We start from the raw sequence: 16,418 nt of genomic DNA, 5'->3' as shown, positions 1-16,418 counted from the left end.
CATATACTATATATACAAGTTTTAGAATAAGAAAATAAGCTTTTCTCACATTTTCCTGTACTATTTTTTTTCCCAGGAATAAAATGATTAGCTTTTTTGTTTGTTGCTCTAAAAAAAACAAGTTACTAACAATAGGAACATCAATGGGAATTTCACACAACTCTTCTATCCTTGATCTCTCCATCTTTCCCCTCCCCTACTCTCAATAACAATGTCCAGTAAGACAACAAACAGAGGTTACAATGAGCAATAGAAACTTATTTCATTAGTAAGACAGGAAACCACAGCATTAATGCCATTTGGAAGCTAACCTTTCAGAGATTTAATACAGTTGTTCTTTAACAATAGAACTTGGTTCATTTGCTACTTAAGACATGATTATTTAAATTAAAGTTAATTGGTTTCTTTACTCCCCTTTAGGGCTTTAGGCTCAGAACATTTCTATTAGAAAAATCTAGGGCCGGCTCCGTGGCTTAGCGGTTAAGTGCGCATGCTCTGATGCTGGTGGCCCGGGTTCGGATCCCAGGCGCGCCCCGAGGCACCACTTCTCCGTCCAACGCGAGGCCGAGTCCCACGTACAGCAACTAGAAGGATGTGAACCTATGACATACAACTATCTACTGGGGCTTTGGGGGGAAAAAAATGAATAAATAAAATCTTAAAAAAAAAAAAAGAAAAATCTAATTTGTCTCAAATTCAAGTTCTAAATTTTAGAATGGTTAAAATGTTCTGATATTTTAACTCTTTGTAGCAAAAATTACCTCTAAAGTACAGCTCAAACCGGCAAAGCAATTAAAGATGCAGGTGACACATTTTGCAAAAGGGCTCAATAGTAGTTCAGGAGAAGACACGGAGCTGCAGGGTAAGGTGAACCGCTGTCTCTCAGGGCCTCTCAAGGGTTGAGAAAAGCTGGAGCCACTCCTGCTACTCTTCTTGAGGTTCCCAGTTTAAATTTAAAAACGAATACATGCCAAAGCAAGATTACCAAATATGATCTCATCTAGAAACAATACTAAAATTCTTAACTTCAAGCTCTGCTTGAATAGGAAGCTCAAGTGCAAATGCTCCCTCTCACCATTCCTTGATTGGCTCCAATGTCACTCATTCACTTAAAAAATATTTTTGAGTGCTTACTATGTGCCAGGTACTGCTCTAGACATTAAAAATATATCAGTCAAAAAATTTTTTTAAAAAGGACAAAACCCAGGGGCCGGCCTGTGGTGTAGCGGTTAAGCGCGTGTGCTGCGCTGCTGGCAGCCTGGGTTCGGATCCCAGGTGCGCACCGACGCACCACTTGTCGAGCCACGCTGTGGCGGTGTCCCATATAAAGCGGAGGAAGATGGGCACGGATGTTAGCCCACAGCGGTCTTCCTCAGCAAAAAGAGGAGGATTGGCAGATGTTAGCTCAGGGCCGATCTTCCTCACAAAAAAAAAAATTAAGAAATAGTAATCAGTGGCTATCTAATTAACACATGACCCAGTGAGACACACTGGATGCTTTCCTGCTAAAGTCAGGAACGAGGCAGAAACGCCCGTTATCTACACTACTATTAATACTGTGTTTGAAGTATCAGCCAATGGAATTGGACAAGAGCCATAAGAATTAGAAAGGAAGAGATAAAATACCTGGATAATATACTTGGAAACCCCCCCAAAATTAGTAAAAAATTAAATACCAATAATAAGAGAATTCAGTAAAGTAGCAGCATATAAATTAATAAACAAAAATTCATAACTTTCAATAAAAAGAATAGCTAAATGGAGTAGTGGAAAAAAGGATGCCATTTACGTGAGCAACAAACAGGTAAAATACCTAGAAATAAACTTAATAAGAAATGTATAAAACTTCTATGAATAAAACTTTAAAAATAGAGATGAATAGGGGCTGGCCCAGTGGCGCAGCAGTTAAGTTAAGCAGCCCGGTGGCCGCTTCAGTAGCCCGGGGTTTGCAGGTTTGGATCCGGGGCACAGACCATCTTACCACTTGTCAGGCCATGCTGTGGCGGTGTCCCATATAAAGTAGAGGAAGATGGGCACGGATGTTAGCCCAGGGACAATCTTTCTCAAGCGAAAAAAAAAGAGGAAGATTGGCAAAAGATGTTAGCTCAGGGCCAATCTTCCTCACCAAAAAAAAAAAAAGAGAGAGAGAAAGAGAGAGCGCATCCCCATGGGGCAGAAGCCATGGGGGCCATCTCAGAATTCCTAGCCTCCTGCCTACTACACATACATACTCTATGAACCATCAATCCCACTCCTAGGCATATACCCAACTGAAATGCATACATCATCTTCACCAAAATACATATCCTACAATGTTCATAGCAGTACTATTCATAAAACCCAAACTTGAAAACCGCCCAGTGCCCCTCAACAGGAGAACAGTGGTAGGTTTGCTCAATGAAATTCTATACAGCAGTAAGACTAATAAATAATATAGATGAACCTTATAAACATAAGGTTGAGCAAAAGAAGCCAGATACAAATATTACTTTTCATTTGCCTAAAGTACAAAAATTGGCAAAACTTATCTATGGGGTAGACGTCAGAGTGGTGGTTACCTTTGGAAAAGGGGGTGGAGAATGGACGGAGGCACAGAGGGCCCATTTGGAGCGCTGACAGTATTGTGCCTTGATGTAGGTGCATTCGATTTGTGAACATTTATTGAGCTGCATACGTATTATATGTGTGAAGACTTTAAATTACTGCTTCTAACAAATCTTAGAAAATCCAAAAGAACCTTCACATAAATTACTAGAAATAATAGAAGAGTTTATCAAGATGACTGAAAGTAAAATTAACATACAACCAATTGCATTCCTATATACCAGCAACAAAAAACTAGAATACATAGTTTAAAAGACACCATTCAGGGCCAGCCCAGGTGGCCTAGTGGTGAAGTTCCGCACGCTCCACTTCAGCAGCCCGGGGTTCAGTTCCGGGGCGTGGATCTACAGCACTCATGTGTCAGTGGCCATGCTGTGATGGCTCACATACAAAAAGAGGAAGATTGGGAACAGATGTTAGCTCAGGACGAATCTTTCTCAGCAAAAAAAATAGAAATAAAAGACACTATTCACAATAGAATCAGAAAATGTCAAGTACCTAAAATTTAATCTAACAAAAGGCAAGCAAATCTCTATATAAAAGTAAAAAATTTTATTAAGGGACATTAACAAGGACTTAAATATATGGAGAGAGATGCTATATTCATACTTAGGAAAACTTCATAACATAAAAATGTCAATTCTCCTCTAACTGATCCAGAGATTCAATGCAAATGCAAACAAAATTCAGATTAGCTGACTCTAAAATGTATCTGGAAGAGAAAAAGGTCAAGAATTTCCCTTCCAAAAAAGAAGGAAATGTAGTGCATATTTGCCCTTCCAGGGGTTAGGATCTACTCAAGAATTGAGAGTGTGTGGAACTGACAAAGAAAAGACAAAGTGACCAGTGGAACAGAACAGAGAGTCAGAAACAGACCACACATGCATGGAGCTTTGGTGTATGACGGAGGTAACATACCACATTGGTGGGGAAAGGAGAGACTTTTCCCTAAAAGAAGTTGGGAAAAAATAAGGTTATATATACGGAAAGAAAGAAAATTGTATTCCTAACTCACTCTATACACAAAAATGAACTTTAAATGAGTCTGTGACAAGACTTTAAACCATTAGAAAATATAGGCGAATAACTTATAGACCTTCCAGTAGAAAAGGATTTTTAAAACAAGACACAAAAAAGCACAAACTCCAAAAAGATAAATTTGACCACATTAAAATTAATAACTTTTATGAAAAAAATCCCTTAAATAAATGAATTTTAAACCTCAAAGCTTCCCAGTCCAAGCCAGGAAAAAAGCATGAGGTAGGTTCATCTATTTCCATCTCACAAAAGTTTAAAAAACATTTAGTAAAAGTACACAGAAGTCAATGAACAGAGAACTAAAAGAGAGAAAGATTAATCAAAACAAATGAGGCTCCTTGAGATGTTGAATAAAATCACCACATCTCTGGCAAGACTGACCAAGAAAACAACGCAGATACTCCCGAAAGAGAGCAGTCAGACGCCAGGGCGCGTTCAGCACAGGAAGGGAAACGCGGGCGGCGAGGCCCGCTCTTCCCGGGCGGCGGCCGCGGGGCCGGGCGAGCGCGCGTCTCCCGTCTGGCGCGCATCCGCCCCGCCCCGTCTCGCTGGAAGGAGAGGGAACACGTTCCAAGGCAACGCATTCGTTTCCCGCTCCTTCCGGCGCCACGCCGGGCTCCCTCCCCCAGCCTCCCTGTCCGCGCCCGGCGCAGAGACAGGGGAGTCCGGAGGCCAGGCCGGGAAGGACCGCGGAGGAAGGGGCTCGCGACGGGGGCGGGCGGGGCGGCTGCGTGCGCGCCAGCACCGGGAAGGGCAGCAGCAGAGCCTCCCGCTGGTGTGGCGGCAGAGGCGAGGCCGGACGCGACCATCGGGCCCACGGGCCACGACCGCCCTCCACACCGACAGGGCGCCTGCCCTCCGTCCCTCGCCTGCTTCGCCTGACCGCAGACCTGGCGGGGACTGGAGTGGACACCGGGCCGCTCTCTTCCGGTCAGAGCGGGGGACTCAGCCCGCCTCCCGCACTGGACATGGCTCTCCGCTTCAGGAACCCGCCGTGCCCGGGTCAGGGGAGGGCGGGCCGCGGTGGGGGCACGAGGCCCGCGCCCCGGCCTGTCTGGGGCGGCTAGGGGGCGCCACCCCATTGCCCGAGTCCCCGCGGGAGCGGCTGCGGCCCGCGGCCTCGCCCCGCGCAGGCGCGTCTGCAAGGGCACCCCGGCGCCGCCTCCCCGCCCGTCCCCGAGCGAATGGCCGGCGGAAACGCGGAGGCCCTCCGCGGCCGCCTCCTGAGGGCCGCGCCGCGCCCCCGGCTGCCGAGGAGGCCGTGAACCCCGCGGCGTGACGAAAGCGGAGCACGCTCTCCTCCGGAAACACACGGGCGCCCCGTGTCACCGTCGCACAGTCTGAGAGGCCGGGCACAGGCCCCAGCGCGGGCCACGCGTCCTGGGCGCTCACCCCGCCCGGCCCTGCGCGGGCTCGCCCCGGGCCTCGGGGACCGGCCCTCCCTCAGGGACGTGAGGGCGCGCCCAGGCAACACGGCCAGCGATCGCAGACGCTGGGCTAAAAGCCCATCTGTGAGCTCGCGCTCTGAATGAACGACAGGAAGGAGGGCAGGCCGACAGTGCCTCCTCAGAGCTCACCTAATGGAGTGTCAGAACTGGGCTTCACACCCGGGGCCAGCCCCACAGCGGGCGCTCTTTAGGGTCACTGTGTCGTAGCGCCCCTAAGAACGAAAAAGGTTGCTCTGCCACCTCTGCCCTCTGCAGCTCGTTTGTCATCTGCATATGTTCCCACAGCGCCTCCCAGATCTCGGTGTGGACCGCTGGGCGCGCCGGCCCACGGAGGAGCGCGCGGCGCCTGCCGTACAACATGGCGGCACTATGCGTTCCCGCCCCCCAGGGGGCTGCGCGGCTTCCGTACAACATGGCAGCCCTCTCCACCAAAACTCTGGGTCTGACGTATTTCCTGTCCTGCGCAGTCATATTTGACCTTTGAACTCGCAAGCGCTTCCTTTTTCCTCTTCCGGGGACGGTGTAGAGAGGTACGGCTGCTTTTTCCTTTTCCCTGTAGGTGCTCTCCTTACAATCGGCCGCCATCCGGGGCGTTGTGGGACCCGGGATCGCTCAGGCGCAGTCTTTTGAGCTGGCGCGGGGGTAGGGGCTCAGAAGGAAGGCTGGTGGTGAGCTAGTCTCTGGCTTTGAGCTTCAGGCGCCCCTCGATTCGGGCCTCCCCTCCGGAGCCGTGAGTGGCCGGAGCTCCCCACCCGGGGCTTTATCGCCTTTGGAGTCCGGCGTTTGGAGATAAACGAGTTGTGGTCCGGCCGCTGGGGCTCTGCGATATCGCGGGCCGTTGTCACGTCGTAGGCCCACGTTTTCACACCGCGCCGGTACTTGTCCTCAGGCTTTGGGAGGGCGGGCGACCGGCGCGTTCGGGTCGTTGTCTCGGAATGCTCGCCATGCCAAGGCCGGTAGCGGGAAGACAGTGTGTTGACGGGGAGTCCTGTGTCCTGGCTTTGGAGGCGCCGACGGCCGTGTGCGGTGGCGGTAGTCAGCAGCTGGTAGCGGCAGATGCAGGCGCTTGTCTTTGACGGCGACGTGCTGTGATGAAACGGCTGCAAGATTCGGGATAAAATGAGGTTGATTCAACTCTCAGGTTTTTGTGTTGTTTGGGTAGCTGACTGAAAAAAATCGTTCGTACGTGTATCTGTATAAGCGATTTGCCAAGTAATATCATTTCCAGCTGATGAATGAAAAAACAACCCCAGTTAGATGCCGTCATCCGAAGACACTTGGTCTCATACCAAAATTAATGTTAGATGGCTCTTAACGTGACCCAGACTCTGCTTTGGGGCAAGACACTGAACCCTGAGCGTGTGCTGTGCGCCCATAGCTCCTGTCGTTTAATCCTGATGACAGCTGCGTGACCTAGGGAAAAGTCCTATGTTAGAGATGAGGAAGATAGTCCCAGTAAGTGTGTAGCTAAGGATTCGACTTAGATGCTCAAGTGAGCTCTTCCTTTAAAACCAGCGTTTCTCAGACTTCGCCCGGTGGTAGCCCTGCGGGACACTACTCCAATCACAATCAGACTCTTTGAGGAAGAAGCCTGGTAATCAGAATTTTAACCCAGTGCCACGTTTGGTTACCATCAGGAAAACCAACATTGCCTCTTACCAATCACCTTTAAATATGAGTAGTTTTAAAATATGGAATCCTTTTCATAATGTAAGGGTAAGATATATAGGAATATATATGTGGATAATGTATAAATTATGTAATGCTGTTTAAAGATTTGAATTTTTTTGTACAGTGCAACTTTACTTCATTTTATTCCATTCTTCTCAATTTAGGCATTCAGAATGGTCCAGCGTTTGACATATCGTCGTAGGCTGTCCTACAATACAGCCTCTAACAAAACTAGGCTGTAAGTATTTCTAACATCTAAAATACATATTGGCATTGATTCTGCAGAATGCTGAGCTGTTGCTTGTTCTCTCACTTCCCAGGTCCCGAACCCCTGGTAATAGAATTGTTTACCTTTATACCAAGAAAGTTGGGAAAGCACCAAAATCCGCATGTGGCGTGTGCCCAGGCCGACTTCGAGGAGTAAGTAAACAGTTTGCTATGAATAACAACAAGGGTTGAACTTTTGAGTGTTAATTCCTTTGTAAGGGAATGAATGAAGGCCAGGTCACCATGAGAAGGGTTGAGAATTACTAAGCATCCATGATCCAGATCTGTCCAGAACATAGACTTTTAAAGCCTGCATGACAAATGCAGTGAAGTGCCTTTCACATAAATCGGCACACGATTTCCCTTTGTAACCTAGTTTAGTGTTTGCCTTACCACCTACCAAACGTCTAGGACAATTTCTGTTAAAACGTCACAAGGTAATGTCAACATTTTCCTTATGCAGGTTCGTGCTGTGAGACCTAAAGTTCTTATGAGGTTGTCTAAAACGAAAAAGCATGTCAGCAGGGCCTATGGAGGTTCCATGTGTGCCAAATGTGTCCGTGACAGGTAACTATAACAGTTAAAACGACTTTCTTAAACGTATGCGTGTGTGTCTCTTACACTGAATGCTAATCATTGTTAGAAGACTGGTGAAAAAATAACTTATTTAAGCAAAAGTTGCATACTGTAGAATCCTTCCTTGATTAGGGATGATTGGTGCTATACAAACTAATAAATGATATTAGTTCAAATGAATTCAGTTACAATTTGAGAGCATCTTTATGCTAGTTGTAGAAATTTAAAGGACCTTGGTTTTGTTGGGGAGGCAGCTAAAAAAGAGTGGTTTGATCAGTCAGGTAGATGGAGAGTAGAAGGTCTTAAAAATGTGGAACAAAATAGCTAGTCTAGTTCTAGCATGGCTGGAGCGGAGCATTGTAGGAGGTGATGGACAGGAACGGTAGGAAAGTCACACATTGAGAAGGGCCTTCTGGGGTAGATTTTTAGCTTGATCCTTAAAAATGTGGGAGTTGATGGGTTTTGAGCGGGGCATGGAAAGCTTTGGTGAGCCAGAAAAGAAAACTGTAGCAGGATGGATAGTGAAGTCGTCATTCCAACTGAGAGTGAGTGCTTGGGACAGTTTCCCTACTTGGTGAAGGCTAAGGAAATGGCCCCTGCCTTTCTGAGACCTGAAGGCTGGATAGGGGGAGGGGTGCCGGGAGAAGCCTGGGTAGAGGCCTGGGTCTCTTGGATATGCAAAAGAACTGGTAGTGGCATAGGAGGAGTGGAAGCGGTGGGGTTTATGATGGTAATGTTTACTCAGCATCTTTATGATAAATGCTGTTGCAAGTCTAGGTCCATTGGGGAGATGTTTGTATTTTCCTCATCTTTTGTGAAAAAACTAAAGCTTGTTGCTTAAATTCACATAGCTGGTAAGGGATTCATTCGAGGTTTTATTGAGACCCTTACTCTTAACCCCACTGGTTACGTTAACTTGCCTCCAGAGACCTAAGGGGAAGGATTTGAGGTGATTGGTCTTCACAAGTGAAGTAATTGGTTTGGAGGAGTGGTTTGCCTCCAGTTTGTTCAGCTCATTTGTCAAGTGGTCCGGCTAAGTTTCTAAACCAGATATGACACCCAACCTTGGCAGGTCCATTTTGCGTTTCGGGAGTTAATTTGTAAGGGGGTGGTAAGGCATGTCACATTAATACAAATACAAGATAAATATAACCTCCATGAAATACCGGAAAACTTAACTATGATTGAAGTTTAGAGGAGAAATTACTTCCAGGTGACTGAGAATCTAGGAATGGTGTTTGAGGTGGAACCTGAGTGATGGGTAAGTTTTGGGCAAGAGGTTGAAAGGGTATTGCAGTCAAAGGATGCGCATAGTTTTGATCTGGCACATTAAGACTGAAATGAGGACTCGGGAGGGTACATGGGAGGTGAATGGGTCATGAGTTTTTACCAGTCTGGTTTCCAGACTTCGCTAAACAAGCCACTTGGGCACACTTGTTAAAAATGCAATTCTCAGGCCCTAGCTCCTGGAGGTTTGGGTGTAGATCTCTAGGGTAGCCTGTAGATTAGCATTAGCTGTGACACCCAGGGGGTCTGTGTGGTCTTTGTTCTGAGTAAGTTTAGGAAATTTTTAAGGATCCTGAGTACGAGTGGCAGTTACATTTTTATATGATTGATTACATCAGATTTGAAGCAGTCAGAAATGCCAGGGTTTTGAGGCTAGGTTATTAGATAGGCAGGGGTACCAGTTGGGAACGTAGGTGGGACAAGTGTCTGTGGGGATTAAAGGAGTGCTTTGTCTCTGGAGGCACCTGGTTTAACAGATGGTAGCGAGCACATGCTGTTCTCCAGGTCCTTGCACTGTAGTCATAGTGATCCGTAACACGCACTTCCTCTCTGCATGGAGGGTCAAAGTGCAGGAATTGCAACTCCTTCCAGATTTAGTCTTTATAATGAAACCCTGTAGAATAGGTATGAATGGGTATTCCTGTACTTCATGACAGAGGAGGTGACTTGCCCAGGGTCACACAGCTAGTACGTGGTGGAGTTGGCCGCAGACACTCAAGCTCTAGAATCCTTGCTCTTGATCAAGTGCCTCTTGCACTTTGACCTCTTCATTTGGGCTGCCAGCACATAACTCCTTCCTGTGTTGTTTTTTCACTGGAAATTTTCAGTAATGTGGTTAACATTCTAAGGCATTTTTCAAATCAAGTAATATCACTAGTCTTGGATCTAATAATGAAATGAGGTTAAATGAAAGTGGCAGCAGTCTCCTGTGGGGGTGATTTTATAGTGTATCCTGACTCTGAAGAGGAGGTTAGGTACTACCAGCATAGAATTGAAGAATTATTCTGCTTTAAATGCCAGTATAGGAACTAGACCTTAGGCTGAAAGGGTCTGTCTGTGTAGTTTTAGCTCTTAAGTTTTTAATCTATACTTGTGGGTTTCATTTACTTTTCTGGGTATCCTCTGATTGCTTTGCTCGGTGCTTTTTTGGTACTTTTCCTGCCTGTGTTAAATCAATGGTTTTTTGTAAAACTATACTCATTTGATATTTTTCTTTCTAGGATCAAGCGTGCTTTCCTTATTGAGGAGCAGAAAATCGTTGTGAAAGTGTTGAAGGCACAAGCACAGAGTCAGAAAGCTAAATAAAACAAATGAAGCTTTTTTGAGTAATAAAAAAAGTCAAAAGGCTTGTTCTGTTATTTCTGTTGTAATTTGTTAGTATACAGGTTTGGTTTCTATGTGCTATCTGGAGACCCCACAATTGTTAGTTGATTACTTTTTCTAGAAGACAGTAACTGAAGGTCATTGCTTGCTAGAATTTGCTGCTGGTAGCTCTAGAAGACTTCGGGCAGTTTGTGAAGAGTGGCCTTTATAGCCGAGTGTTTATTTTAATACCGCTTGGATCTTTTTCATAGCATCTCCTTCAGCACCAAAATCTGTAGGACAGAAACCACGGTGCTCAACACACTATCTGGAATGGAACCTTTTCACATCATCTTTAAATCCTCCATTCGCTTAGTTCACTTTAGTTCAAGAATGGTCTGGTTTGGAGAGCTCAGAACTCCACATTCATCAAATAATGAGCTCCTCCTGTGTACAAAACTTCATGTCATGGGTCTAGTGAAGTTCAAGTTCTGATTTACGTTGGCCTTATAAACCAGGTCAGAAAATTAACATATGGACCTTAGTATATTTTCTCTTAGAACTATGTAATATTGTTTCTGACAACTCTTAATGTGAAAGTATGTAAAGACTTTAATAATCTCTCATTCTTAGCGTGCTTAGACTGTACCAAGCATCCCTCCAAGTATTCTGCATACATAAGCTCAGTTCAATTGTCTTCCAAGACCATTTCTTCAGGCCATGTCAGGTTTGTTTTCCAATCTCAAGAGAGAGTCGAGAGCAGAACCCCCAGGCTTTTGGCATAAGCCAAGAAATCTAGAAGCCAAAAGTTCTGGAGAATTTTGTAAATTTTGACCCTTTTCCTCAATTTAGACATTTCTTTACTGTTCACTGGCATGATGTAATTTAAATGTCTTATGCAGAGGACCATTTCCTCTCCTAGTTAATACCAGTGACCTTTTCTTAGGAAGGAAAAAGGCAGAAATCTTGCTGGCCTCTTAACCCCTGCATTGTACCACACTGCCAGTTAACTCGTTCTTCGCAGACACGATGTTTAATCTATTTTGCATAAGAGGGAAGTTGTCACAGGACTAATAATTGGCTCAGCTGGCATTTGAACTCAGGCAATTTATTAATGACAATACTCGATATCATCTTCATAGTGATAACCGGGTTTGCCATGTGCCTGAGCTTCAAAGCACCGGACGTCTTCATTTAGTCCTCCCAACAGCCCTGTAACGCCTTTATTATCCCTGTTTTACAGTTGAGGGAGCTGAGGCACACAGGTGTGTATTACCCACAGCCATCTTTGTTGCTAGGGTTTTTGCAAATGGTGTATTTAGTGATGTGAGGTCAAATGACCGTGGGCACCCCCAATAGACATGTTAACACAAGAAAAAGTGATAGCTGAGGCCGAAATCGTCCACATTCAGTCTCAGATGATTTGAGGTCCATTAGGTTTCCCCAAATGCCTGCCAATCCCAAGGATTGTTTAAGCAACCAGGGTATAACAATTGTCTTGTGTAATGATTAATCCCAATTTAAGAAAAAGATTTTTACTGGGGATTTAGTGAAAAGCATTGGATCCTGAGGTAGATTAACATCTCATTTCTCCATCAGTGAGGCTCATGTATCCTGCGTGGACATGTTTTGAGGTCCTGTAGTGTGTTTGCTGTAAGGATCTAAAAATTAGTACTTTAAAAATAACACTCAAAAACAATGTGCCTTAGAATTTTAATTCAGGTTACTTGATTGCTTTGCAGACTAATCTAGTTTTTGAAAGGCTTGAGATGGAATTTTTAAGTGACAATTGTGGTGGGCAGGGGAGCCTCCATTTCCTAGCCCAGCATCTGTTGTTGCCTGCAGGGCCCCTCCCTCTCCTGTTACACAGAGCTCGGTACAACAACTTGACTGGACACAGACAACTGGGGAGGACTATCAAGTTTCAGCAAAATAAGAAATGGGTTAACTTTGAGAAATTTGAGAAAGCTAAAGCATGAAAGTTACATACTTTTCAAAGAATTCTTTGCATGTTAAATGGTTTAACCTTTTCTACATTTGAAATGTTTTCTTATAAAACATCTTTGTAGACAATTTGGAAAGTATGGAAAAATAGAATGAAAAAATCCCCTTTAATTTCATTATGCAGATAATCATGTTTAATAGTTTGATGTCTTTCCTCGCATTTTGTTTTCTAGGCATAAGAGACATTTTAAATCAAAATTGGAAGCATACTTGATATATACATTTTCAACCTGTTCCCCACTTAACCCCTGTGAACATACCACTTTTGAAAAATTTTAGTTGCTGCATATGCCATCAAATCTGTAATAATTTAAATATTCCCTTTCTTTTGAACATTTGGGCTATTTCCAATTTTTCTCTTTTAACAGTTGTGAGCATTCTTATACATCTGATTATTTCATTTATGCTGATTGTATAAATTCATAAGCTGGCGTTGAAGTACAGTACTTCAACAGTCATGTTTAATTATTGAGGTTACAGTGGTGTTTCCTGAGTATCTTAGTCTCCTCAGGCTGCTGTAACAAATTATCGTAGACTGGGTGGCTTAAACAGCAAACATTTGTTCCTCACAGTTCTGGATACAGAAGTCCAAGATCGAGGTGCTGGCAGATTCAGTTCTTGGTGAGGGCCATCTTGTATCCTCACATGATGAAGATCAGAGAGAAGCAAGCTCTCTTGTGTCTCTTCTTACAGGGGCACTAATGCCATGATGAGGGCTCCACCCTCGTGACTTAATTACCTCCTGAAAGGCCCCTACCTCCTAATATCATCACGTTGGGGATTAGAGTTTCAACATATAAATTTTGGGGGAACACAAGCATGCAGTCCATAACACTAGGATGTGAAATGTGGCTGATTGGTGACCATTTCTTCACTTGTGTGAAGTTTAGCCACTAAGTTCTTGACTGCAGACAGCACTTCTTCGCCCTCTCTTTGCTAATGCCTCTCCTCTCCACCTTGCCCTCACACTGTCCGGTCCAGTTCCTTCTTCCCGCCCCAGTGCTCGAAGGAGTGCAGAGTTCGTCTTGTGGTGTGTAGATACAGAAGAGCAGAGATTGGTGTAAACCTAGTACCAACTCTGTCCAAGCGACCAACATGGATTCTGCACTGTTCTGGGTTTTGATTTTGTAAAAAGCAAAATAGAGCTTTTATTAAATCCAGTTCTGTGTGTGTGACAAAGTATTCTTGACAGGTTCCTAAAAAGACATGTGAATGTAGTCAGTGGTTTCTTTTTAAAGTCTAGTATTTCTCCTTCCATTGAATTGCTTATAAATTCTATTAGAAGGATGGGGCGGGGGAGTTCTTTCCCCCTTAAAAGCAGAAAATCTCCATATGTTTAAATAATTAAATCAAGTTTATAGTCAGCAGTGTAATAACATACTTAAAATTTTAACCCTAATGATTGGGAGCTTGGGGTCCCAGAATTTGGATAGTCAGGGCTATGTCCAGTTTTAACTATAAACTATCTTATCACATGAACTGAAATCACGTACAATTCTTGTGGAGTAAGACTGAAGCAGGGCTGAATATTATGATTTTTCTTTGAGTTAGATTATTTTTTGCTGGTAAGAGTTCTCTAATTATTAGACGTTACCAATAGAACCAGTGGTATGTGAAGCCAGCTCATCCCTGCTGTGAGAAACACTTGTGTGCATGTCTTCTCAGCTCTGTGTTCAGTGATGTCAGGTTGGTACCTTGAAATTGGCATGGGGGGAGTGTTTACATGTGGGAAATCAGTAAACACTACAAAATGCTTTTTTTTCTCCCAGGGAGCTGGCTGTTAAATGTAGCCAGCAAGCCACTAGATATTACTCAAGTTACAGTCTATTATCACAACTTAAATATGATGCTATTGGTACCAGGGGCTGTACATATATCTGGTACATGTTTGATAATGATTTGCACTTCAAAATTTTTTGTAATAAATGTCTATTAATACTTTGATTCCATGAATATTCTGGGTTTTGATTTTGTAAAATACAAAATGAAGCTTTTATTGAATCCAGTTCTGTGAATGTAGAGGAAAACAATTAAAAAGCTTGCAAAGGTGCAAGTTTATCTCTTCAAACAATGAAAACGAGATGTGATAAACACTATTCTAACCCAGGAGTAGAAAAGTTAAGACTATCTTCGTGAGTTTCCTTTCTAAAGGATAAGATTCACAATAATTCCGAGTCAAAAGATGCTTTCTGTTTTCCAAAATGTTAGCTATTCAGTAATTTTGAGTAAATCTTCTTAAGTGTTTCTGGTTAACTTGAAGGATTATGTAAATATTTTTGCCATACATTTACTTTCTTCTATCATTTGCTTTAGCTTTTATTCATTCACTCAACAGATATTTATTAGAAACTACTATGGTCCAGAAACTGTACTGCTGCGTAAATGTTAAAACAGTCATCAACAGAACAGACTCTTCTGCTCTAGCTGTACATAGGGGAGACCACATTAAATGACGATACAAACACATTTTTTGTTATTGTTGTTGGTGTTGAGGAAGATTAGCCCTGAGCTAACATCTGTGCCAATCTTCCTCTATTTTGTACGTGGGTCTCTGCCACAGCATAGCTGACGAGTGGTGTATGTCCATGCCTGGGATCTGAACCCGCGAACCCTGGGCCGCCAAAGCAGAGCGCCAAACTTAACCACTACGCCACAGGGCTGACCCACAAATATATTTTTAATTGTACCCATGGGGATAAGAATCATGAAGAAAGTACACAGTACTGTGAAACTGTAAAAGAAGAACCTCATGGGGAGTTAAGGTGGGCTTTTCTGAGGAAGTGATGTTTAAGCTCTGAGCAAGAATAAGTAGATGTTAGCTGGGTGACAAACAGGAAGAACATTCCAGACATAAGAACCAACATGTGCAAATGCCTTAAGTCAAGAAACAGTTTGTATAAAAGAAAGTAATTCATGCAACCCAACTGACTCTCAATATTTAGAGCCCAATAAATCTGATGTGTGTGAATGAATCGTTGATGTTAATCACTAAGAAGGAACATCCCTTTAGCACATAGCTTTAAGTCCACATACGTGGCCCCAGAGCCAAAAGATCTGTGTCACCTTTTCCTTCCTAAGAGAGACCAATGAAAGGAAAGCTTTCCTAAACTGTTTATTTTCGTTATGAGCAAAGACACCCTCCTCTGCATTAGAGGGTATTTAAATTATGCAATCCCCTAGATAATTTAGGCCTCAACCTCCGATTAAGGAGGAGAAGGATCAAAATTATTGACTGAATTCCCCTGATATTCATTCAGCTTCTATATTCCTTGACTTCTGCAAATAGCCTGAGGGCTCTGCCCTTTTAACTCTCTCTCTCTTTCTTTCTCTCTCTCTGGTGTTGGAAATAAGCTTACAGCCTGATACGTGCCTAAGGAACAAATGGTCTTGAAGAAAATGCAAATGTTTAGTGTATCGTAGCATAAGTCATATAGACTTTGTAAGCTGTATGGTATCTGTGGCAACTACTCAACTCTACTGACAGAGGATGGAAGCAGCCATAGACAATACCCAAATGCACGGTCATGGCTGTGTTCCATTAGAGCTTGATTTACAAAAACTGATGTTGGCTCAGAGTTGGCCCCCAGGTTGTAGTTTGTGGACCCTCCCTGCTCTAAATGACCCCTGCTTCCAGCTACAGCTGTCATCTGGCTGCAATTCATGAGAAACTTCAAGCAGGACCAGCAGAAAACTGCCTGGTTGAGTCTAATCAACCCAAAGGATGGTGAGAAAAAATAAAATGGTTGTTTTATCCCACTAAAGTTTGAGGTGGTTTGTTACATAGTAGTAGTATACCACTAAAACAGTGGTACAGTGTAATGGTCTTTAAATATTTTTTCCCTTTCATATCCCTTAAAGAATTTGGAAAAGCTATGCAGACCCTTCACATTTTTACGTTATCCTCTAAAACTTTTCGTTATAAATTTAAATCATTTCAAAGGACATAATTTTCAGCATAGTAAAGATATGAATAATTCTTTTAGAAACTGTTCCATCACTTTTTAAATATATAAAGTAGAAGCTATATAGCAAACTTTTTTTTAAAAAAAACCCACAGGAATAGGATCTTTAACAGCTGGAAGTTTTATATTCTTCCTTTTTCTTCTTGACTCTCAGTACCATTCCATTTCCTCCATGGAATTTTAAACTATGTTTTTATGTTTAAAGTCTTTTTCTGATTGGCAATTCCCACAGTGCTATTTCTAAGAAAGAAAAAGCCAA

The 16,418-nt window shown here is 43.5% G+C and overlaps 1 protein-coding gene and 1 long non-coding RNA gene across 2 annotated transcripts in view; one reads left to right on the top strand and one right to left on the bottom strand.

The window, feature by feature from the left end:
* LOC147915878 (uncharacterized) overlaps positions 1 to 6,624 on the bottom strand; it is a 170,514-nt gene extending 163,890 nt beyond the window's left edge. The window contains exon 1 of the long non-coding RNA XR_015553847.1: positions 5,220 to 6,624. This is a non-coding gene — a long non-coding RNA (uncharacterized LOC147915878). The remainder of the gene's footprint in view (positions 1 to 5,219) is intronic.
* A 301-nt stretch (positions 6,625 to 6,925) lies between these two features.
* Positions 6,926 to 10,239, top strand: RPL34 (ribosomal protein L34). The gene is made up of 4 exons (XM_014784600.2): positions 6,926 to 6,999; positions 7,082 to 7,181; positions 7,492 to 7,595; positions 10,112 to 10,239. The coding sequence occupies exons 1-4, from the start codon at positions 6,935 to 6,937 to the stop codon at positions 10,194 to 10,196; spliced, it is 354 nt and encodes a 117-aa protein (XP_014640086.1). The 5' UTR covers positions 6,926 to 6,934; the 3' UTR covers positions 10,197 to 10,239.
* The last annotated feature ends 6,179 nt before the right edge of the window (positions 10,240 to 16,418 follow it).

This window comes from Ceratotherium simum, chromosome 12 (genome assembly GCF_057802395.1).
Source record: "Ceratotherium simum simum isolate JZ-2026a chromosome 12, ASM5780239v1, whole genome shotgun sequence".
Classification (NCBI taxonomy): Eukaryota; Metazoa; Chordata; class Mammalia; order Perissodactyla; family Rhinocerotidae; genus Ceratotherium; species Ceratotherium simum.
The sequence above is the reverse complement of the archived record's forward strand: the minus strand, read 5'-3'. Positions and strand labels throughout refer to the sequence as shown.